Here is a 24,831-nt window from a genome sequence, read left to right as displayed (position 1 = left end):
AGAAATATTTGTTTTACCCTCTGCAGAGTGCAGGTTACATGCACCTTATATATTATGCATTCCCTGTGCACTGGGATGCATTCGGAGTTAACTATAATATTCTGATTGCTGCATGTTGCATGTGGCTGTATCTTGACTACAGTTTGACATGGATATATGCATGTGCACATGCGTGCTATGCTGGTTAGACAAACTTATTTCTTGTTAAGTACATTAAGAACCTCATTTGAAGTGTTTTTTTTTTTTTCATACTCTTGATAGTAGAGCAAGACTATCTGCCCAGAAGGGGATTTAGTACTTCTGAGGAAATTAGGACTTGTATATCCTTCTGCGCTCTTTAATCAAAGTCGCACAAGTCCTAGAAAACCAAGGTCACCTTGGACTAACAGTACTGACATGCTGAATGCCCTAAATAATCTTATTTTTTCTTGTTCTTTTTTAAAAACAGAGCAATCAAAAAGAAGAACCCAAGACTTCTACTGCCAATAGTTCCCTTAAGCTTTATATTTGCCTATCAATATGATATGGGCTATGGGACAATGTTGCAAAGGATGAAAGGTATGTATGTAGAAGTTTATCTGGCTCACACATAGAACCAATGTTAATATATCAGGCAATCTCATGTCATTTTAGAATGGCTGGGAGAGAATGTGCAACAACTTTTTTTTTATGTTTAATCTCACTCCTACATTTTTCTTTTCTTTCCTCTCTGTTACAGTCAGATATTTTGCCTGTCAAGAATATTCTACTCACTCTACTCTTACAGCGTTTCCCTCCAGTTCAGATTCCGTGTTGATTTCTCCTCGCTTGATTCTCTTAAAAAATGTGAATTGTAAGACAATAAATACAGCTGAAATAAGCACAGCATATTTTAGATGCTGCTTTTTTGGCAAGGGATCAGGATGATAAGAGCAGGTGAGGGCATACAGAGCAGGAATCATGCCACTTCCGTGGCTGGACAGAGTCCTCAGCTAATCATGTTGCTGGAGTACCTTGCTAAAATGTAAAAAGAAGGGTGAGTCGCAGAAAGTGGGGTCTTGCCTCATAGTTGCCAACAGTGGACCTCCTTAGGTGATCAGTGTTGAGGATTGTGGAAAATCGGACCAGTTCATCTACATTCATTCTGATTCCTGGTGAAGGAGGTGTGCTGAGAGAATGTTCACTTTAAGTCTCCTGATTGGAAAGACAGCACTGGACCATGCCTTGTCACCTTCATAAACCATTTTAGCTAAAATAGGTTGACCTTGCAGTCTGTTACTGAACAGAACACAGAACATAAGCAAAACTAAATAAAAGCTTGTTTCAGCTCTTTGATTTAGGTTGAAGTTCTAAGAACTAGGTTTCCTAACTTGTGTACTTTGTTGAGAGTAATGCCAGATTAATCGAACAATCTCTGAGATACTTCTGTTGTAAATGGGTGCAAACGTTTGGGCTATCTATTCACCATTGTGTATCTGCGAACATTTATGAACGTTCCTAAACCCCACTAAGTACTTTTCCTTGAATTTTTAATACAAAGAGGCAGCTAAGCACAGGGACAAAGACCGGGTGGCGCACAGAAGTTAGTGCTAGAAAGGAGATTAACTCATTCAGGGTGGAAGCAAAACTTAGAATCTGGTAGAATTTTTTTTTTGAAGTAATTTTTATTACAGAGTTCTGAAAGAGTAAACACAAGATAGTTCAAACCCCATAGCAAGAGTATGGAATGCTATTTAGTAGATATTAAAGAACAGTGTGGTCCTGTATAGGTTGAAAAGGGGTAATGTGGTATCTCTATTTGGAAAGTGATAGGGGAAAGTAATCTTTTTCAACTTCAGATCCATTGGGACAACTCCAGCCGTATGCAAGGACATGTTTTAAAGGAAAGAAGAACTATGGAGCCAAATGGGCAATAGGATAAAATGAAAGAAGTATGCCAAACTAATAGTGGTTTTTTTTTTCTAGGAAAATCAGTTTCCTTTTCAAAAAGGAATGTAGTAGATATACTGAACTCATGAAAACATTTAATGTGGTATCATATGAATATTAAGGTGCCATGAAGGACATGGGGATTAGTAGAAGGGTAAGCACTGGGACAAAGAGGAGATTTCAGAGAGTTGTGCCTAGAGGGGAAGGTTTGGCTTTAGCAGGGTTATCAGTGACGTTTCTGAAGATTTGGCCTAGATCTACTTTTGGTTTATATTTTAAATTATGAGTAGATTATACTAATAGAATTTGTGGTTGACAAACTTGATTGGTGTCATTGGCAGATAAAGAATAAAATGTAGTACAAGTGGAACTGATGAACTAAAGAGCTAGGATAATAAAATAGAATGCAATTAGGTAGGAACAGCATGAACCTAGAGACTAATAAGGATTTTTGCCATTGGAGCTCACCAGCTGGAAATGACAGGAAAAAAAGGAAAACCTGAGTATAGACCAGATATTAGCTAATCACAGAATGAGTATCATCCAGTACTGTGATGAAATCATGAAATAGACAAGGGAGGTCCAGGGACATCGGGTGAGATTTTCTAGTACAGATAGAAAAGTACTGATCCACAACAACAGTAATACCGTCCTTGGAGTTTTATAAATAATATGGGTTAGTTCTGTGTACGGAATCTAAAATAACTGAAGAATTACCAGGGAGTTCTGGACTTGGTTTGTGAGAGGAAGCTAAGAGGTCAGTTTGTTTAGCCTTCTAAAAAGACAACATTGATTTGGGTCTACAAACCCTACTTACAAGATATGGTAAAGGAAGATAAGGATGTTTATTATTTAAGCTAATTATTAATATCAGCACTAGAATAAATGGGGATAAACTGGCTTGGGTAAATCTAGGTTGGAAATCAGAAGAAGCTTTGTAATCATGTGGAAATGAGGTTTGGGGTACATCTTTTTTTTTTCTTTTTTTTTTTTTTTACATAAAAATTAATTAGTTGAAAAGAAGGATTTATGACACAACTGACCTACAGCTGCAATCACTGTTCTTACTACTCAGCTGATCTGTGTCCACTCCCAGGCTCTGTTTTCAACCACTGCTCTGCTCGGCCATCTATACTATTTTGTAATGATGAAGCTATACACCATTCCCTTACTTTACTCTGCCTTCTTTAATTGGCCTCTTCACTCCCATACGCTTCACAGTCTTCAGCCTCACAGTCACTTCCTCTCTTCGCAGTCCTTGTTCCAAGGTCTTCCTTGCATCTGAACCATCTTGCTCAAGCAGTCCTTTATCTGCTCTCTTTCATTCTTTGGAATCAGTCCATAACCCTAGAAAGTCGCTCCATTTCTGTTTCAACAATTACTTTGTTTCTGATCTTGTTTAGTCTTGCTCTTTTATCCCCAGTCTACTTGTCCAGGTATTTTCTCACAACTTGTTCTCCCACATTCATATAGGAGGGCTTTTTTCCCCTATAGACAGCTTGGGCCAGTTAAGGGGAATACTGAGGACAGAGGAGAACGTACCTCTTTTGAGTTCTGCGTATGCTGTTCAGAAGCCTTAAGTGGGCCAGAGCCATGTATCAGAACTCAATCTTTCAGGGATGGCAGAGTTGCAGAACAGCCCCCAGGTGTGCCATCTTTCCTGAATGGCTGAGGACACGAAGAGTAAACAGTTTCACCAGTGCTAATAACTTGTGGTCATGGACTTCCTGTCTATGTTCTGGGCTTTCCTGTTCAGCTTTTCCACCTATTCCAGGCACATATTGCTGGTTCTTCTTGGATACATGATGGAGGGGAGGGATTATATAGCCAGCCTCCAACTGCACAGAACTTCTCAACTATGCAGTGAAGCTCTGGCTGCCTGTTCCAGGATTTAGAGGGGCCACTCTTACTGCCCTGAACCGTCTGAGGAGAATGGTGACTGGAGAAATATGCTGTAGTACATATCTGAGAATGTGTTGGACAGGCACAGAGATTTGGCTGCACCTGTAACATCTCTCTGCCACATAAGATCTTTTGCTGTTCCATAATCTGATGCCCTGTGTAACTGCCAAACATTGTGGTGTTTCCGGTCACTGGGAGTGGTAACCAGTGTCATCCTGTTGGATATTCCTGAGATATATATATGGAGATCCCACATTAATACTACCAGAACTGCAGTTGGAGATTGCAGCATTGAGACTTGCTTCAAAGAATGACCGCAATCTTGGCTGCATGACAATATTCAGGCAGGTTTATTGCATATAAACAGCGCTTCAACCCACTTACCCTAATGATCATCAAAACAGGAGTTAAGGCTTAGGTACCTGGGACAAGATTGTTGGCATAGCACCAAATGGCATCAGCCAAAAAACCCACACTCTGCCTAATCTTTATCCTGTCTTATGTCAGCAAGTAGACCACCACAACTTATGTAGTACATTCAATCTGTATCTTTGTTTTTTGGATACTTTGTCCCAGTTGTTCTCATTCCAGCCTTATCTGGATCATTCTGCACCATACAACTTTTTTCCTGCTGTGCTGTTAAGACTGCATGTTTGGATTGCTGTCTTAGCAAGCGTTTGTGTGAGCAATATACTTTGATTAATGCTTAAAGTCCTGTGCTGTCCACTTTTTGCCTGTAGCCTAACATCTTTCAGCCTAGGGCTGAGACAAGAAGAGAAGTTGTGCCAGACTGTGGCATGTCTAGGATGGTAATGCGTACAAGGAATTTACTTGTTAAGATTTATATACTGTTCTATGTGCATTTGTGATCTACCCTTTTCCCAGACTCGCCTAATTGGTCATATACTTTATGGAACTGGTATGAACTGCATCCTGATGTGAAGGCCTTGCTGTAACTTCCTGCCACCATTTCAGAGCATATGTGTAATGCACTTCTAAAAGAAATATAACTCAGGGTAGCTTTTAGGAGAAGGGGACTAACAGAAGCAACAGTAGAATTGTTTTGGCTGAAATCTTCCTCAGGCTGAATTTGTCTGAAAAGATATCTGTTTCAGACCAAACAGTTTTGCATGCAGTTATACCACTGGTCCAAAGACTAACTTAATACTACATGGCATCAGCTTCTTCGTAAAATACATAGCTGTGACCTGGTATTTAGTAACTCTGGCCCTCAACAAAAATAGCTAAAATTGAATTTGATTTTTTTTTAATTTTATTTCTCACAGTAATGGTGAGGGCGTTTTTTTTTTTTTTTCAGGTGAAGCAGAGAACATATTAGAGACACAGAGCACTCTGTTGGAACTGCCAAAAGGACCGCTTACTTATGAAGGCTTGGAAAAAATCAGAAGAGCTCAGAGCAAGTTCTCCATAGAAAAATAGGAAGATGGCAACAAAGTTTATATCTGAAATGAATTTAATTGTAATCATGTTTTTTGAACTTCAATGAATCATTTAAGTTTTGAGGAAATTAAGCACTTTTTTAACATTAAAGATAATTCATTTTTTAAAAAGTAGTACTTTCTAAAGCAATGATTTTTCTCTGTATTTCTTGAAAATATCCATGGTTGCTGTAGTATTTTTTTTTCTTGCTTAGAAGGCAACATTGAATTCCCACTGTCTAATTAAAGTCTGAAAATAACTTTTAACTGTGGCAAAAATGTATGATCCTGACATGAAAACTCACTGTAATCAATAAAAATAAGTTAATTGGTGGTTGCAAATTTGTATAACTCTGGCCATAATTTTCAAATATATTAGAGCTTCCACAGCTCAATTTGAAGTCAGGAATAGACAGCTGCTTTGAAAAACAAGACATTTTTTAGTTTGTGTTCTTCTGGCAATAAACTGGCCGTCTCTGCTTCAAATTCTGGAATAAACAGCTTTTATCAAGGAAGTTCAGAAATAAATACGTCACTTGCTAACTGTGTGTTTTACTCTTAGGAAAAAAACTGTTTTAAAGTATAAGCAGAAAATTTCTCAGAAAGAGAAAACAAATTATGTAGCTATTTCCTGAATCTTTTTATGCTTGTTTGACATTCTGAAACTCAAGATAATTTGTTGACACAAAATCATTTTCACTGCTAAGATGAATATTAACTTAGGCTAGCAGCAGGCAAAATCATTAATGTATGTTTTGTAATGGTTAGATCCAAGGAACCTTACAAGTACTGGAAAATGGAGGGATTTTTTTGCATGCCTTTACTGCAGCATAGTATGTACTGAGAATATAATTTTAGTATATAGTTCAGTGTTCTGACATTATATTCGGGAAAAAAATGCATCTTTTTCTATTGGAAGTCTTGTTTACAAACAGATTGTCCTGTGTTTTGGGTGGAAACAGTATTAATCTGTACAGTTGGAAAACAAATGCTCAAAAAGTATCTTGTACTGAATGAAGTCTAAGTCTTCTGCTAGTGCCCTTTTAAGCTGTAATTTTTGTATTAACAATTTGTTGAGTTAAAAAAAATTTAACTTCCAGCTGGAGATAATACCCAAATTAGAAACTGAGGTATCTTTGAAGACTACCTCACTGAAATGAGTGTATTGTTACAGTAAGAGAGGTGACTATATCATATAACCAACACTACTCAGAGTGTATCACAAAAAGATGAATTAATAGCACAGTTTTCACACCTTGTGTTAGATCACTTCCTGAAAGTGATTCCATTCACTTCTGCAGTCAAGCACTTTTGCAGTTGGTTCTGCATGGCGCTCTCATCTGCATGTTAAGGATATGCATACATCCCTTACCTGTAGCAGACTTAAAAAAGGGATGCATTTTAATGGGCAGTGATAAAATTAGGTTAAAATAGCTTGTTTGATTATAACAGCTTGGCCTAGACTATTAGGACTTAAGGTGGGGATTTTAATCAACTTTGGAGGCATTCTTCAGATCAGCCTATGGTGCTATGTATGTTTTGCTGGTTGACACACTTTGTGTACTCACAAATTGCAGACATAGACCTCATCATGTTTGCTGCCTGTTCTGTAGCGTAATGTCTCACCACAAAAACACCTGTCCAGACTTGCTGCTGTATTCTGTTCTGCTCCTGGGGTATATGTGTTCCTACTTCCTACTCCTGTTTTGGATAGCTGATCATCTAGCTTTCCACCAAGTTTTGAAGTGGGCCTTGCTTTAATTTTGAAGATGTTCTAACAAACTTTTGTGCTTCAGTCTCTATCATCTATTGATACTCCTCCTTCCAACAAAGAAAATGAATTATACTGGCATGTTTTTGAACTGCCATTATACTGGCATCTGTTTGTCTTCACCTGTGCCTTTTAAATGCTGTGAAATAAATTTTTACAGGAGAGCAATTTTAATAGTTACATTCTACAGTTTTAGTTACAGCCCTTAGAAAATTAGGAAATATCCATACTGTGAAGTCTGAACTAGCATCTGTGTGTTTGTGATAGATGGCTTGCTATGGAGTCTGATCAAAGAGTGGTGCTAAAGGAGCCAAGCAGGCTAAGCAAAATAATGACCCAGATAGCAGTTTGTAGGAGATAGCAGGGCAGCTATTTATTATTTCATCCTACCTACATTTGAATCTTTTCCCCCCAAAGTTAAACTAAGATCAATAGTGTTAAGCCACTGCAAGATGCTATACAAAAAAGTAATGGAGGTAAGGCAACTTTAGCTGGATGTTTTCCAAAGAGTATCAGTGAAAGTTTGTTAACAAATTTATATCACGAGGGAAAAGCAGCATGCTCTAAACAGGACAGTCTAATGCTAAATCAAGAAATGGATTTAAATGGGCTATACAGAACATGCGAAAAATTGTCAAGAACTTAAGGGTTAATCACATTTACTGTTGTTTTTTTTTTTTACTGTCTGTTCTTAGCTTTGTTTTTTCTGGATAAATAAACATTTGTATTTTTGAAGATGCTCATTATTTGTTACTATGTGTTGTTCTATTGCCAGGATCTTAAGTGAAACCCTTGCATATACCAAACGCAGTCAGATCTATCACACTACTCCCAGTTACAGAGTAGTTGAACTATGTAATTACCTTCAGAGAACAATGAAAGCAGGAAAACTTACCTTTGACAGGACCTACTTCAGGGAAACAAGTTTACAGCACAAGTTGCCCATAATCAGGGTACCAGTTGTATTCATAACAATAAAGAAAACACATAAAATGTCCTCCTCTTTTCAGTTATTGGTATTCAACTGGCTTCAGCTGCAAGACTTTCTTTAATGGACAGCAACTGTCTTAATGTGTTTTCAATAATCATTGGCCAAGAGAGAGAATAACTGCAGGGGGAGCTTGCTCTGACCTGAGAGAGCTACTCTTACCTTAATCCTGTTGGTTTTTTCTGGTTATAGTTTATGATAGCTATGTATCCTGAATCAATGTCACTCAGAGCAGGATTTTTCAGGGAAGCAGAGGAAAGTCATGATCAGGTTGTCAAAAATTAAACTCTATATATTCTGGTTTTGGATATGTCTCACCTGAAGTCCACGAAGATGCATGCTAGTTGAGAGCCACAACTCACTGTCTGACATTTTGATTGTTAATCTGATTGTGATAGAACACGTGAGGAGTACTGTTGAGAAACAAAGTGATTTTTGGAGTTCTAGTTTGCTCCCCTTCCTTCCTTCCTTAATGATTTGATTTTTCTGCCTCCCATACTTAATGGTGGTGAAAGTTCATTCTGACTCCTTCACATGTGTTCTGAGGTTATTTGATGACTAGGCAAGTTGACTTTCACAGAAAATGCCACTTTTAAAAGTGGCGGGAGAAAGCACTTTCACAAAGGGAAGTTTTCCAGCCAGACAGTTTCTTTTGTGTTATTTAATTGCTTAATAAGTCTTGGGATTTATTGTACAAAAAGTTGAATTCTCTTTATTTTTAAACTATTAACCTTCTTAAAGGTGAACCGCTTTCTACAGCCCACTATCATTTTCTGGTAAAACCCTACATAGGTAGCTGGTAATTCTGATACTTACTTATCAATAACATGCGTGCAGTGATATTTCACATTTGTTGCAAAATCCTGTCCAGTACAAAGGAAACTCCAAAAATACTTAAAATTCATGTGAGCAACTTTTCAAAAACCATGTAGTACTTGCAGCAGTGCACTCCATGAATTTGAACTGAGGTCTCTGAATGAAGACTAAGTAAACCTATCCATTTGTGTCCTAAGTCTGATCTCCTATATAGACTCTTACTTAACGTGGGATTAAGCCTTTCATTCAGTCAAGGTATTATTAAAGGGTATGTTTTTTGTTAACCACCTGTTTTCATGAAACATCCTCTACCTCCTATATAATGTGATTGCTATAGGTCAACAAATTCAAAAGTTGCTAGAGGGGAGAGAAATGGTATGATCAGATATACCTTATTTTAGGAAACTAAAAATAAAAACGCTTGCATTGGGACAACACATTAAATGTATCTATCTCGCAAAATCCTACAGATCATAAATGGAATTTCCTTTCTTTGCTGTGCTACTGTCTTTCTTGATAATACACAAATTTTAGTAAGAAAAGGGATAGTTAATTCAGATCGCTTGAGCTACTACACAAATATTTAAATTATTTATATTCTTCTGCATCTATTTTCTTGAATACAAGCCAGGTTTTCTGGCTATGATGAACAGCTAAAACAGCTTAGCCTCTAACTTGAGTCAAATTCATTGCAAATTACTGAAAGATTGCTAGTAAAGCTTTTCGATATGAAATCCCGTATGATTTAAAGTTACATGACTTATTTAGTAAGTTTCTTTATAGCCTATTAATTCAAATCACAATAAATCTAGTCAAAAGCCTTTGATGGAAAAGCAATGTTATTAAAATGTAACTGGAAGCAAAATACTGAGCAATGCATCATACTAGGGAAAGAGCATTAAGTATAGCAACATATGTCAACGTCAAAGTATTGCCAGCTCAATCAGATATGATCCTTAATAAAACTCATTAACTCGATGACTGTTGTTGCAGTCCTTAATCCTAGTAAGAGAGCATCTGTATAACCTATGCTTCGCAACAAGAAGAGCAATGAAGAACATTGCAGCGTGAGCTGCCTTGAGGAACTACGAATGCCTTTGAAAGACGTTCCCTGTGAAGCCTGTGTGACAACTCATGCTATAGCCTCTACCAGAAAGCACAATGCAAGACATAGAAAGCATTGCCTTTCTCCTCCAATAGTCCTGATGAAGAAGCAAGTGAGGTCACAGAATTTGTCTGGAACTGTTTTTTCCAGTCTCCTAAGCAGGTGTAATCAGAGGTTACGTGCTTCAGACAGTTGCAAAACCGAGGTTCTTGAGAAAGAAAGAGGTGGCTACCATGCCTTTCTTTGCTTAGGCAGACTTGGATAGGTATCACAGTAACTGATTTTCCCATTAAATTTGAAATGAAAACATGGGGAAGCTTTACTACTTACTGACACTAGAAACCAAGGGATACTGACTGATACTAGATTGATATCTAGGCACAAGTCTTGAATTTGCCTGTTGAAAAATTCTGAGAAATAAACACCCTAGATTTTCCTGCTTTTAAAGACTGGATCCGGTATTGGCTATAGACATCAAAGTACGGTATAGAATAAATGACATTACTTTAGAAGCATCATCTAAAGCAGTCACCAGGACAGTCGCTGCCTAACTTAGGAGGTACCTTCCTTATTGCCTCTCCAGTTTTATAAGAGCTCTTGCACATGACCACAGCTCCCTAATCTCACTAACTGAAAACACCTTCCTTGCCCAAAAAGCCAACTTACAGCCTATCAGTAAGCTCACTTGGGTGGGTATTTTCAGAAAAAGTCTAATGCACCAATGGCATAGAGCTGTTGCTTGCTTAAAAAATGCAACCTGTGATTACCCCAGCCCAATTTGGATGGAATAGAAGGGCAATAAAAACTTTAACCTAGGGAGAAACTGACCTAGGTTTTGTCCTTGAGGAATTTCTGACTGATAACCTCCACTTCTGAGGACTGCATCCCAGTAACAGAGAGATGATACAGTTTGTGTCTGCTGTTGAAGGAGTATCACTATCCAAAATGTTTGAGAGTGGACCAAAAAGAAAGCCCAAGTGTAAACAACTTTGTAGCATACTCGCTATTCTAGTTCCCAATGACCTCTTTCTAGATGCAGCTCAGTGTAAAATACGCAAATCCTCCTTGAGAAGGTTATGGAGTCTATGTCTTCCAGCCCAGGTGAATCATTCACCTTTGTACACTAGGCTGTGGAAATACGTTTTCTTTGTGCTTTTCTTCTGGATGGAGTTTGTGAGGTTTTTTTTCTCCTATATATTGACAGTATGCAAGGGATGGAGGGATGGAAGGTATAGCCTTCATGCAAAAAGCTCTCTATAGAGAAGTGCTTTATTGTATTTTTGCACAGGTGACCTTTTTCTGGTTTTCCACAGTCTTACTGTTTATAAAAGGGGATAGTAGCAATTTTTTTGTCCAGTTATGCTAGAAAAAGAAAGCCATGTTTACTTCTGCGTGGAGCATGGTCCTGCTAGGCAAGGCCACCCTCATCGACATGAGCCTGTTGGGGGACTGCAGGTGAAACAGTTCTGCAGGTGCAGAACTTCAGATCCCAAAGAAGCTGGCGCCAGAACCACGGTGCCCCTGAAGGTTACGGCGGCAACTGAACGTGGGTATCTAAAACGACAGGTTTGAACTCGGGAGGAATTCAGGCTTTTAAATACCGCTCTGAGCGACCACAGTTCGAGTACAACGTTCTGAGGCGCTTCATTTCTTCTCGTTTCCTTGCCTTTGTCGTTTTCCTTCAACCGCAAATTGTTGGGCTTTGAGAGGCGTTTCGCAGCTTTCTGAAAAGAAAAGCAGACGAGCAGAAGTTTTTCACGCTTCCAAAAGCTTAAAAGAGTAACTCGCACCACATCAAAACCCGACACGCCGGCAATGAACAGGGAGAAGTCACAGAGCGCGGGGACCACGGAGCGAAGGAGAGCAGAGCCTGCGCCCCCCGTCGATGGCAAGTCAGGCCCCCCTCCCCAAACCCGCTCAGCGGCAACGGCCCAACTCACCTCTCCTTCCCGCCGCTGTCCCCGCGCGCCGCTCCCTCAGGTGAGCCCGGGCAAGGCCGCCGCCCGCCAGGAGCCGCCAAGGCCAGCACAGCGGGGCAGAGAGGCGCCCGGCCAGCCCTGCCCGGGGCGGGAGGGAGGGAGGGAGGGAGGGAGGGAGGGAAGGGGCGACCGTCGCGGCCGGGCGGGCGAGGGCGCAGGCGGGGCCGGGAAGGGCGGGCGGGGGTTGGGGGGGGGGGGGAGCGGGGCCGGGGCTGAGGCGGTGACTCAGCGGTGCCCGCGCGCGGCGGCGCATATAAGGGGGCGGGCGGGCAGCACGCGGGGCGACCGTTGGGCTCGAGGGCGGCGGTTGGGCTCGAGGGCGGCGGGAGCGCAGCGAGGCGGGAAGCGGCGGTAGCAGCGCTGCTGGTGCGGGCGGGGAAGGGAGGGAGGGGGCAAAACCCCATCGCGGCGTCATGGGGGCGAAGCTGCGGCTCCTCTGCGCCGCCGCCGCGCTGCTGTGCGCGGCGCTGCCGGGGGGGCAGCTCAGCGTCCCGAGCGCCGCCGCGTTCGCCGGGGGCGAGGGGGAAGGCTACGTGGTGAAGCTGTGCGGCCGCGAGTTCATCCGCGCCGTCATCTTCACCTGCGGCGGGTCCCGCTGGAAGCGGCTCTCCCTGCTGGCCGCGGAGCCGCCGCCCGCGGCCGGTGAGTGAGCGGGGCGCGGGGCCGGCGCGAGGGCCAACGGCCGGCGCGGCCCCCGCTGAGGCGACGGTTTGCGCGGCCGGCCGCTGCCCAGGCGCCCTGCGAGGGCGAAGCGGGAGGCAGGCGGCAAGGACGGGGGGGGGGGGAGGAGAAGGAGACCCCAGTTCCCTGCCGAATCTCACTAACTCTCTAGGCTGGGGGGAACCTGGGTTGGTTTCCCCTCTTTGTGTCATTTGCCGTCTCTGAAGCGGCGCCGCCCGCCCTTCTGCTTTGCGCTGTCCTGCCCGAAGGGATTAGCAAGGGGCAGGGCGAGTGGGAGTCCCGAGTTTGGCGCTTTTGTCTCCTCCTTAAACAGCCGCACGTGCTTCAAGAACTGTTTGGTTTCTCCTCGGTGAAACAGTGAACGGTAAAATGGTCTTCAGAGACTTTTGCTGCCGCGTGTCCTGAGTTACTTCACGTTAAGGACGCGTAAGCAGGTGTTTCGTGGCTGAGAACAGTGGCAAAGCACGGTTGTCTACCAGAATAATTTTAAGTGATGAGCCTCTTTGACTCAGTGGAAATAACTTTTTTTCTTTTTAAGCAGGAAAAGCTTCGAAACTACCACTAATATGTGTAATAAGAGTTGTGGGTTTTTTTTTCTTGCTTAAACATACTTTTAATAGCTTGATTTTGTAAGAATGGAAGAAATAACATTTAACCTCAAGGAGTTAACGAGGCACTATTCTAGGAAAGTTAACTTTTGAGTTGTAACAAATTATCTACGTGGCCTCTGATGCTGTGATTGAATTCTTTCCCAGCGTGTTTTGTTTTCCTTTTTATTAATAGCGGCTTGTAAGAGTTCCACTCATGGAGAGGACACCCCACTGTGCTGCGTGCTGTCTAACTAGAAGCCTTTCTCTTCCCCAGGAGACTAATAAATAGTCGTAACTATCAGCCTAGCTCAATAGCTACAAATACGTCTATTTTTTGTACACTTTTGGGCAGTTGTTTGAACACAGTTGGGCAGTCTGGTTTTTGTTTGAAAGTTAGTGTGTATCTATTAATTGGCCGTATTTAAGCAGACATAATCTTCACTGGATCAAGTACTCGTGTTCTTTCAGCTACCTGAAAGATGAGGAAAGAATAAATGAAAGAGAAATGAGTGGAAAGCATCTGCTGAAAATAAGCCATAGAAAAATACAATATGGAAGCAGCAGCTTACATGAAACACTTGTTTTAGTCCAATGTTCAGTTCTTTTCCTCCATTTGTTCTTCAAATGATACTAGTTTGTACGATCGTGAATGGGACAGGAGTGGTCTAATCTAATTCATAAGTCACATGACAAAACTTTTTCTGCTCTTTAGTGTCTTTACAACAAAATTTGGTTGTACTAGAACAGTGAACGTTATGTTTTGATGCATCTGAAAAAGCAACATTGTGGTTGTGATAGGATGTCTATACCTGAGGCACAGTTCTAGCAGGGTACTTCACATGTCTAACAAGACTTATTCTTCCTCATTACTTAAGCAGCAAAGCTTTTAAAACATGAAGATTCCCCTACAAGTAAGTTATAAGTAAATCATGGAATGGAAACTCTGTGGAACTGACAGTTCTCTTAAATTAAAATGATTTGCTTATTGCTAGCTAATTTTTTTTCCTGCTTCCAGATCCATACGCTTCTTTTGATGCCCCTTATAATAATATTTTAACTTAAAAAAGAAATCTCTTTAAACAGATTTCGTTGAAACAGCAAGCAACAAACTACTGGGAAACCTGAAGCTGCAGCCAGTTCCAGGTCCTGAAATGGAGCAGCTGCAGAGAAGCAGCCCCCTGCTTGGATGGGAGACACTGAAAGACTTCTATAATTTAAATGACTATAATGAATACGTACCTATGGCAGATGACCTCAAAGAACTCGTTCGCCAGGTGGAAGAAGCTGTTCAGAAGGGCAGGGGAGGAGCAGGAATTGCAAACCCCGTGGGATCAAACAGCTTCCCTTGGGCCAACTATCCCAGAAGAAAACGGGAATCTCTGGGTTTGGCAGGAATGTGTTGCAAATGGGGCTGTACAAAAGCTGAAATTAGTACTATATGCAGAGTTTGAAATTCTCCCTGTGCTTATTTTAGATGCATGGAATCAGTGTTAGTGGCAGTGCTGCTTGTTTGAGTACTGTGCAGAGGAAGAAAACTCTCGCTGTATTTTAATTTGTCTGCAAGCACCAGTAAATGCAGCTGGTTTTCTTCAAAAAAATTAAAAAAAAAAATACACAAATGTAACTGTAATGACTTTGTTTTGTTGCAGTAACTTTTGGTCTATATTTTTTACTAAACCTTTACAGTCCATTTCAATGTCTAGTCTTTAAACTTATAGTACAAATCTAATATCATATCTTTGTAACACTTGAAGTTCAGTGTTTCATTAAAGATTAATTATACTAAATGTTGTAGAATTGTTTTTTCTCTGTCATCAGAAAGAACATCCTGTGATGTTCTTGAGATTAGATTCATGGTACAGAGCTGTACAAAAAAGGATACTCTGCTGATTGAAACTTCTGTGAACACTGACTTGGCTTGTTGATTATTTTGAATATTATTTTTCCCTTTCCTTGCAACTGCAGAACTGGTTTATGCTATATCATCTTTCTAAATACAATACAAGACTTGTAGCCTAAATATTTCTTCCTACTCACAGATGGCCCTGAATGGTTAGCAGGTGAAGTACTAAGACTTCAAGTATTCCTGGCTTACCTTGCTTCCGCCTTTTTTTTCTGTTCTTTTTTCCCTAGACTGGCTGTTGTATATGCTTCAAATAACTGTTATTCTATGGACATCTTCCCATATGTTTCTGCAGTATGCTGATCTACACTACTTCCAATATATTTCTAAATTGGTAATTGCTGCTGTATTTGTAAATAGTTATTTTAGTCTTTGTGGCTCCTAGGCTTTTTTGCTTTCCATTGACTGTTCTTCTCACCTATACCAAGTTGCATTTCTAACTATGCTGCTGATTTAAAGCTTTTCTTTTTCTGACCTTAGCGGTGCTTGTGGTGACTAATACCATAACTTAGTTCTGTAGCATTAAACCAGCCCTAAACAGCAGAGCACATACCAGCTGACTGAGTAGTAAACTTCATAGCTTAGACTACACAATCATTAACTCTTGGCTGATGATGCTTTGCTCTTCAAATTGTCTTCTGAAATGTGTTCTTCGATTAAGTTAGTGCTTAATGAGATAATTGCATCCCTTCTTTATCCCTCTTCCTCAGATACTATGATTCCAGCACTGGGGCATCTGTCTGTTTTAAAACATATAAATTTTATTCAGTAGAAGCTAGGAGGAATGGGCATTCACTATGAACATCGTTATCTTCTAGCTTTGTACAGGACTGAAAAGGACTGTCTCTTTAGGCATTGAATTTAAATTCCAGTGACATGGTAACAATAATGTTTAGCAAGAAATGAGTTATCTTTTTCCAATCCTTTACTGTAGTGAATGTGAGATGCTTTTTTTTTTCCAGCCCGAGTAGAAAAATTAACTGTGTAATGTTCTCCTGTAGTTTTCTTTGTAACCATCTCGTTAAGTTTCTGTAGCCGTTTGCTTTCTAAACCTTAGCTTCCAGCTACTCCACCACACAGAGTTTTGACTTTTGGAGGCTATTAGTCTAGGATTGTCTCTTAAGAATGTAAGAAGAGTTAGAAGAGTTTGAGGGGAAATGCTTTTTTTTTTCTTTTTTTTCCTTTTTTTTTTTTTTTTTTGCTAGGATCAAGGGCTTTGGGAGTTAAAATTCCTTGTTATGCTAGAGACTAAACACTACGTGGAATCCCTAAGAAAAGATACTAAAATAAAATAGAGAAAATGCCCTGCTCAATGCAACTGTAAGTTAGTCTGTATGCTTTGTTCATTTTGCTAGAGTGAAATATTGTGAAAAGGCAGTATTATGAATGCTGCTTATTCAACTTGTTTGCTCCGGTACCACTGATCTAGCTGCCTACCCAGCATATAATAAATAGTGAGCAGTCTTTTCTTTTGTGAAACAAAGATGTAGTTCAAACCTGAAGCTTGTGGGCCTTAGACTTGAACAGAACAACCAGGAGTTTAACTTTCAAAGTTAGACATAACTCAGTGTTAAAACTATAAATAATGCGGGAGGAAATTAGTGTTCAAGATGACCTGTTTCATGGAGAGACAAAATTATAAATAGAAACATCAGTCTTTATCTGATGTATGAGTCAAAATACGTCAGTATGCATAACCTGGAGAAATGGTGAAATTTGTAGTTTCTTAATAGTCCTAGTCTTTAAAGGCTTTAGCAGGTCAGCTATTCAGTCCCTATTTTACAATACCGAAATATTTTACTCCACATTCACTGGAGTATCCAAAGGTTTTGTTTTAAAGCAAATGGAGTCATCCAACACCCTTAAGCTTTCTTTGAGACTAAGTCATATTTCCTAATGGTTTCCTTGCAATGTAGTCAAGTGGCAGTTGCATGTCACTCAGTTGCTGCAGGTCTAGTCATGCAACAGGATGCAATCTGTTTCTGATCACATGACTTGGTATCGAAACACACTTGTAAGAAAGACCAGAAGCAAATCTATCACATCAGGTCTATGGTGGAAGCAAACATATTTTGGTAATGTAATACTGCAGAAATGAACCTCATACAGCAATGGTTGTTGTGTCTGAGTTTACTCTGCATTGATGCTGCATTATCAATCCTTTTGCTGTGAGGGAAGGTTGGTGCAGAGAGCACACACACAGACCAGTTTACTTAATTGTTACAAACCAGAAAATAACGCTTTACTATGATTGCTATAATTGCACATGGTGAAAAGCAAATCAGAAAAAAGCTGCACCTTTTCTGTGCTGAAAGGGAGGAGGCACTTGCTGACATCTAAGTGCCAGAGCTGATCATGCACAACATCCTCACCCGGGGGACAATGCTGGACCACTGTGCTGGTTCCAGCTTCGCAGTCGGGTAGGCAAAACTGTTTCTTAGACTTTATTTTACGCTTTTCACTATATAGAGGGTGTTTTGCATAGGTTGAAAATAAATTTTTGTTGTGTTCTAAAATTGGTTCTGTATACATTTCAAGGTTGCATTCCTTTAGTGACCAGTATTTGACTATTTGGCCTCTGATACCACCTGGTGCTTGTTCTTTGGGCTTGTTCTTTTAAGGAGTGCCTGATCAAGGAGTGGGTTGAAAAAACTTGTTCTGTTGCAACAGAGGAGCTTCTAGGCTTGCAGGTTTCCTTTTTAGTATGGGCTTATGCCGTCTGCAGTCACAGCCAAAGCGAGTTAACAAAACAAAAAGACAACAATTATTAGTAACAGAAGATAAATGAGGCAATGGTTAGGAATTGAGAAGCACATCTGAGAAGGTGAAGATAATTGCTTATCACTCTTCTCATGAGGATAGCCTGCTGGGAAGATGCTCACACAGGAAGAATGAGTAGGAATAAAAGTAAGAGCAGAAAATATTTAATAGCAAGAACAGACAGCAACATAAGTAAGTGTGTTGGCTGACACACCAGAAGACTGTGCTGCCATCCAGAGGGACCTGGACAGGCTGGCGAGCTGGGCGGAGAGGAACCTCATGAGGTTCAACAAAGGCATGTCCTGCATCTAGGGAGGAATAGTCCTATGCCCCAGTACAGGCTGGGGGTTGACCTGCTGGAAAGCAGCTCTGCGGAGAAGGACCTGGGTGTCCTGCTGGACAACAAGTTGACCCTGAGCCAGCAGTGTGCCCTTGTGGCCAAGAAGGCCAATGGGATCCTGGGCTGCATGAGGCAGAGTGCTGCCAGCAGGGGGAGGGAGGTGATCCTCCCCCCCCTACTCAGCCCTGCTGAGGCCTCACCTGGAGCACTTGTGTCCAATTCTGGGCTCCCCAGGACAAGAGAGACATGGCGCTACTGGAGAGAGTCCAGCGGAAGGCTACCAAGATGATGAGGGGACTGGAGCGTGTCTCCTCTGAAGAAAGGCTGCGAGAGCTGGGCCTCTTCAGCCTGGAGAAGAGAAGACTGAGAGGCGATCTCATCAACGTGTACAAGTATCTGAAGGGGGGGGGGGTGTCGAGAGGATGAGGCCAATCTCTTCCCAGTGGTGCCCAGTGACAGGACAAGAGGCAACGGGCACAAACAGAAGCACAGGCAGGTCCATCGCAACCTGAGGAAAAACTTCTTTCCTGTGAGGGCGACGGAGCACTGGCAGAGGTTGCCCAGACGGGTAGGGGAGTCTCCTTTCCTGGAGATATTCAAAACCCGCCTGGGCACGATCCTGCACAATATGCTCTAGAGGACCCTGCTTGAGCAGGGGGGGGGTTGAACTAGATGATCCCCAGAGGTCCCTTCCAACCTTATCCAGTCTGTGATTCTGTTTGTGCATGGGGAGGAAACAGGGCAAGCCTAGAGTACCTGAAATAGTACTTCATGAGCTGCTTACTCCGTTTTCAAATTCGGATTTCTTGTCACACAGACATTTTGTGGAGAAAGAACGAAGAAGTCAAAAGGAAAAGTTAGCTCAATGAGAAAATCCTGAACTGTGTTAAAGAGGGGGTTCTAAGAAGTGTTTAACTCAAAAAAAAAAAAAAACCAACAAGCAAGGGACTGAATAATGCACTAAATATATGGATTAAATTGGCAAGAAAAGCAAACGTTAAGAGTCCACAGACTTTCAAGACTTGGGTCAACAAGTAGATTTATAGGCATTCACCACTGGATGCCACTGAGGTTTATAACATATCTTTTCCAACTGGAGTGTGCCAAGAGTTTCAGCTCATTCAAGGCTATTATTTCTAATAGGAGGAAAAAGACAGTTCTGAACTCTTTGCTCTATAATTGTACTTATTAAATTTCTCCTTGAGGTGCTACAAAAATGTTACTGGAAACCTGTAGTATGGATTTAAAGATGGTGCTGTAGAATGATTTGTAATGATTTACGGAAACTGTAGAATAACAGTTGCAGCCTAAAACCGAAAATCACTGAAGTTAGATTTGTAGATTTTTTTTTTAATGCCAATCAGTAATAGCTAGTACGAGCTTACAGGAAAAGTGAGATAATGTTCCTTTGCTCCTTCTGTGTAATTAATCAAGCAACAGTGCAGCTAACATGGAATGCATCCAAAAATGCAGAGATACAATAGTAGGGTCACCTCACAGCATTTGTCACATACGTCATCAGCCATATCTCTTTTTCTCCTAGGATACTTAGCCCTTTCAGATGGCAATTCTCGTTTTTCTTGTATTCTTCTGAAAAGCTGCTTCAACTGTTCATCTAGATCATCGATAGACGGGTATGTCTTCATTATCACCTGAAGGAAAACGGTTCTTTGGTGACCTTTTCTTAAGGGCGGCCTGCTTTTCCGCTGCAGTCCTACCTCATTCGGAACCCAAGGCCCACCTCAGCCTGACATTTTCCATTTCCTTGTTGTTATTGGCTTATCCAGAATCTGTTTATAAAGATTTTTTTACTTTCTAAATCCAAAACTCTAATAAGGTGGAAGTGCGTCTGAACTCTAGGAGCAGATGGCCCCACAAGTAAAACTACTGTTTAATTAGCATATTGATCCAAGGAGGTGACCGAAGGAACACTGCTACTTGCTTCTCAGCAGAAAGCTCCTCTGGGAGTACGGTCGTATATATATGGTAGCGTAACTAGGAGCACAGCAGTTCTAATAAACACACTGTGTTTACCATCCAAATTGTTCAGTAACATACTCTTTTTGGCAAGGAATTAGCTTTTTTTTTTTAAATCCATTTCATTCACAAGAGTGATCAGCTATTTGAGAAAAACATTGTCTTAGCAATTCACTACTTACAGAAATTGCAGTCCCACTGATTTGCTCTTCACCCACAGGACATGTCCACTTTCTGGGTAATGTGTTACATATACAAGATGGCTTTTGTATAGGTGTTTTGAGTTTGCATGTAGAAAATGATACAGTAGCATAGCCCCACATTACCACCCCTGTTTGTGTTCACAAGAGTTTATTCTTCTGGGTGGTTTGGGGATTTTTTTTCACTGTGGGTGAAATCTTTGATTCAGGTCTCCCTACAAACTCCCTGAAGACCTATGCACCAGATATGGGGATAATCAGTAGCAATATATACAACAGCTCTTCCTGCTCCGTTCCCTCCAGTGCCTTGTTTAAAACCTGTCACAATTCTTCATCTAAATCAGTAAGCAATGTGAGGAAGGATAGTTTGTCATGCAGCTGAAGCCAAGCACGTCACAATGGTAAGGTGGAGGCTTGACTTACACACAGAAGGAGAAGTTAGTGGTCCTTAGTGACCCTAATGTGAAATTTGGAGTTTGGGTCATGGTTTAGTGGGGATTTTTCAGGACTGTGGTTTTTCATACCAATGAACTCCCAATTTCCAGTTGAGGTAATTGAATTTCTTCTCTGATTGGATTGTGATTTTTTTCCCAAACATTACATTCCATATCTGTAGCAGAGACGGGTTTTATGCCTGTCTGTCTATTCCTGGACAGTGGCCCATAGCCATATGATCTTACCTATGTCAATTTCATTTCGGTTGTCATGACAAAAAACATTCATTTACATTTTTAAGTAAAAAGAGGGAAAATTTAGTCTTCAGCTTGTCTTTTGTATTCAGAGAATTAATGTGACATGAGAAACAACATCTTTACCAGCATCAACATTGCAGCTGTCATTTCTGAAAGAGTACATGTAAATGTACTACAGAGAACTATCTAACCAGTCCTAGAGACCTAGAAAACGCAGCTCAATCCTACCTCTGGCCCTATTTCATCAGTTTCTTATTTTACTTTTTTTTTTTTTTTTAAATATAAATCAAACAGAAAATGCTAGTTTTCCTGAGTTGTTGGAGTAGATGTGGTATCCTCCTGGTTTTGTTTTTGTTTTTTGTTTTCTTTTCTCAATAGATGGAAAAAAAAAAAAAGTTAGCTTATATTTCTATATGCTGGCAAAGACGGAAACAGACCTAGAGTAATCACTCCAAGCTTTTGGAAATCTTTCCAAAACTACTCTTATCTCCTCAGCAAGCAGCAGAGATGCAAAAGAGAATGCAGACCCTTCCCTACCCAGCAAAATAGAGCCTGGATACGTTTATATCCACCCGCCCGCCCACAGCCACTCACCGGTATCAGCAAGTAGCTCCATTCCCTCAGGAGAGAGGCTCCCTTTCTCACTAGTGCCACAGGTGGCCTCCACGTGTTGAGCACTGGAGCTGCTGGCTCTTCTCTCTGGATTTTCAGTCCACCAGTTCCTCCTTGACTGTTACACCCGCTGCTTTGTGCCACCCACTGTGTGGCCTAATCGTGCTGTAAAACACTGTGCCCTTTACTCTGTTTGCCCAGTCCTGTGTTCTGACTAATACACTCTTGAGAACCAGCACCACTTAGAGGGAAAGCAAGGTGCACTAGCGTGTGCACCAACATCTTTTCCTCCTCCTAACCTTCTCCATCTACATTTCTCCAGCACTGGAGTTCTCCTACATCCAATCTGCAATGCTAAAATTTCTTCTTCAACTACAGCTGTTTTCATTTTCTAGCCTTAAAGCATATAAATCCAGCTCTGTATCTATGACTTTTCTAGAGCACACCATTGGTAAGGTGGCTGAGTGACGTAGCAACTCTTTCACATAAGGAAACTCAAATGAGAATAAAAAAATAGGCATTCTGCTATCTACTGGATGACACAGACAACTATTAACATACATTACCTGATCAAAATAGCAACATACATAGTTTCTTACAAAATTATTGGCATTAAAATTATTGTAGTGTTATAGACAATAGCAAGTGAAAAATACCACAATCATGATATGTTTAGGATATTAGATGGCAGGTATACTCAGTACTTTTTGTTATCCTGGTAAGTGATATTTATTCAAAACTTGCTTGTAGACTTGAAATTTTTGTTACATCTCCATACATGAGTTGTTTGCTTTGTTTTAGACTCTATTCCTCAGATAAATCCCCAAATTTTTCAATAGTCAAACGCATAAATCAGAAAAAGCTATTTTCAGCGTGACGCCTTCCAGTTTTCTAGGGATAGCTCTTTCTGTGGCCTTTCATTTGCTTAATGTTATAAATAAATGAGAAATAAATAAAGTGGACAAGTGTATGTGAACCTTAATACACCTGTTTGTTTAGGAAAAGGCTTTAGAAGGTAGCAAATGTTCGAGCACCAGGATCACTTCAAAAAAAAAAAAAAGTAAAGCATTGGAACATAGTTAAGTGCACAATGATCCAGACAATGCACTTCTCACAAATTTTTGTCTTTAAAAGGAAGTCCAAAAAGACATTGTAACTAACTGTTCATATACTACTGTCTAGTTCTTTGAAACTAAACCTTCTCCTGTGCAGAGTCTGTCAAGGTCATTCCCCAAGGCCTACCCTTTTCTTACACGTTTTAGGCAGGTAAGGTAGAACATATTCCGGCCATTTTAGTTTCTCTTGATTGTCTTGTTGAGTTGGAATACCTAATTGCATAATGTTTCTTGCTGTGCAGGTGCAGTTCCTTCTTTTTTAGACTCTGATGCCTTCTTCAGAAGAACCCAACTGACTTGCGGCATTTTTGAGTCACAGTCTATCATCTGCCTCCGTTCCAGACAATAGTGCTGTTTGGAAGATTGCCACACACTCAAGAAATATCTGTCACTGCCACTCATGCAGACCTCAGACAAGGTGCTAATGCACCAGGCGATTTTTTGCTTTGGTTGATTAGCCCTTAGACCCAGTCATTGATCAATCTGCTGCCAGTGCAGACAAGCTGGATTGAGTGGCTTCCAGCCTTTGAGCTGTGACAAATTTGGGGTGCTGTCCACCAAGGTAGGTCAGCCAAGTAGTCCCAGGCACCTTTGCCTCCGTGGATTGCCTCCTCTAGGTTATGAAAAAAAACATTTGCTGCACTTCTGGCCCTGCTGAAGATGTGAGCTGAGCACCAACTAGTTCTTGCATCTTTTTGTCCCCATGCCAAGAGACAGACTCTCTGTCTACACAGGGGGGTTTCCTATGCAGCAAAACAGTGTGATGACACAGGTTTTGCTCTCACTGTTTTGTTTTTTTTGAGGTCAGAACGATCCCCAGCAGTGACAGGATGAGCCCACCGCTCCTGTGTCCTCTGTGCAAGGCCTCCGAGGGCCAGAGCTTCAGCAGTTAGTTAGCCCTGCTCTCCAGCCTAACCATGATGGTTTTTGGTCTTGGAGTCTTTCAGCAAAATAAGCAAGGGACTGATATGGTCTACCATATGTTGATGACAGCTAAGACATCTTTTTCTCTTGAGGGTGAAGATTCATCCTACAGTTTCTTCCAGCACTGGAGGCACATGGAGGAATGTAGGCCAAGTTATGTGAACTACCAGAAAACAACTTTTCAGGGCCTCTTAAGGCTTGTGGAAATATTGCTGCTTTTCCAAGTCAGAGGAAAGTCTGATACTTTTTACAACTTGCCGTTTGTTTTACAGATTTCCTACATTACCAGCATTTATCTTAAGTCTCTCAGCACTCAGTCTCTTGTATCTCTTCCACTGTCATCCTGATTGCTGCATTAAATAGAGAAACTGGGTGGGAGGGGGTGTATCTAGTCAAGAAAGCTCAGAAATTTAACATGATGTGGAAGACAGCTTATTCTTCTGCATCATTCCAGGTATTCAGCAATCAGTCAGACCTTGTTTGCCAAATATGAGTTTAAGCTCCTGAACAAAGTCTGTACTTTTGCAGAATCTGCATTGCCTCTTAAAGGTGTAGAGTACAGATATCTGCAAAGAGATGCTGTCATCTTGCAGAGCACTTTTCATCCAGCGGCACCTCTCCCTTCAAGGACCATGCATCCTCTTTTCAAGGGTTTGTAGATCACCCCCCAACTTCTGGGGATCTTTCCTGTGTCCAATTTCCTGCTGTCCAGCTCAGGCTCTCCTTCCGGCAGGGCCCCAGAAGCTCTAGCCTTGTCAGTCTACCTTCAAGAGAAAGCAAACGCAAGCTTTTTCTGTTAGTATGGTCCCAAGCTTGTCCAAAACTTTACTCAAACTTCGTCTCAGAGTTGGTCAGGCGGGTGGGCCTGAGCTGCACAGAGTCTCAGGCCATGCAGAAAGGCCATATTGGAAGCTAAAAATCATTATCAAACAGGAAAGCGAATGCTAAAAAAATAGACGCTGGTTATGATCAGAGCCCTGCGTCCCTATTCTGAGCTTCAGCCTATTCTTTAGAGCAGTAACTTCAGCTTCAAAAGGCAGCTCTTCTGCTCATGGAATAATCAGTGTGCATGGGAGCGTGCATAACTGAACTTTTACTGGTATTCCTAAATTGGCTTAGCTATTCTCAC

The 24,831-nt window shown here is 41.2% G+C and overlaps 2 protein-coding genes and 1 long non-coding RNA gene across 6 annotated transcripts in view; 2 read left to right on the top strand and 1 right to left on the bottom strand.

The window, feature by feature from the left end:
- PLGRKT (plasminogen receptor with a C-terminal lysine) overlaps nucleotides 1-7,759 on the top strand; it is a 31,172-nt gene extending 23,413 nt beyond the window's left edge. For all 4 annotated transcript variants that reach the window (XM_068929134.1, XM_068929135.1, XM_068929136.1 and 1 more), the window contains 2 exons: nucleotides 449-558; nucleotides 5,129-7,759. In XM_068929134.1, coding sequence (XP_068785235.1) covers nucleotides 449-558; nucleotides 5,129-5,250 — 232 coding nt within the window. In that variant the 3' untranslated portion in view covers nucleotides 5,251-7,759. The remainder of the gene's footprint in view (nucleotides 1-448; nucleotides 559-5,128) is intronic.
- Nucleotides 5,619-13,822, bottom strand: LOC138064862 (uncharacterized). The gene is made up of 2 exons (XR_011138119.1): nucleotides 12,734-13,822; nucleotides 5,619-11,653 (listed from the first exon to the last, which is right to left on the bottom strand). It is a non-coding gene; the product is annotated as an uncharacterized lncRNA (long non-coding RNA).
- Nucleotides 12,193-14,963, top strand: LOC138064861 (relaxin-3-like). The gene is made up of 2 exons (XM_068929132.1): nucleotides 12,193-12,550; nucleotides 14,263-14,963. Exons 1-2 carry the CDS (start codon nucleotides 12,322-12,324, stop codon nucleotides 14,628-14,630), a joined length of 597 nt encoding a protein of 198 aa, XP_068785233.1. The 5' UTR covers nucleotides 12,193-12,321; the 3' UTR covers nucleotides 14,631-14,963.
- Nucleotides 14,964-24,831: the final 9,868 nt, after the last annotated feature.

Source organism: Struthio camelus, chromosome Z (genome assembly GCF_040807025.1).
Source record: "Struthio camelus isolate bStrCam1 chromosome Z, bStrCam1.hap1, whole genome shotgun sequence".
Classification (NCBI taxonomy): domain Eukaryota; kingdom Metazoa; phylum Chordata; class Aves; order Struthioniformes; family Struthionidae; genus Struthio; species Struthio camelus.
Note: the sequence above shows the minus strand (reverse complement) of the source record. Positions and strands in the feature narration are given on the sequence as shown.

What these genes read in the sequence shown, in the direction of transcription:
- LOC138064861 (XM_068929132.1), top strand. Translation starts at nt 12,322, where the DNA reads ATGGGGGCGAAGCTGCGGCTCCTCTGCGCCGCCGCCGCGCTGCTGTGC. An exon ending in GGAGCCGCCGCCCGCGGCCG is followed by an intron (nt 12,551 to 14,262) that starts GTGAGTGAGCGG and finishes CTCTTTAAACAG; the next exon opens with ATTTCGTTGAAACAGCAAGC.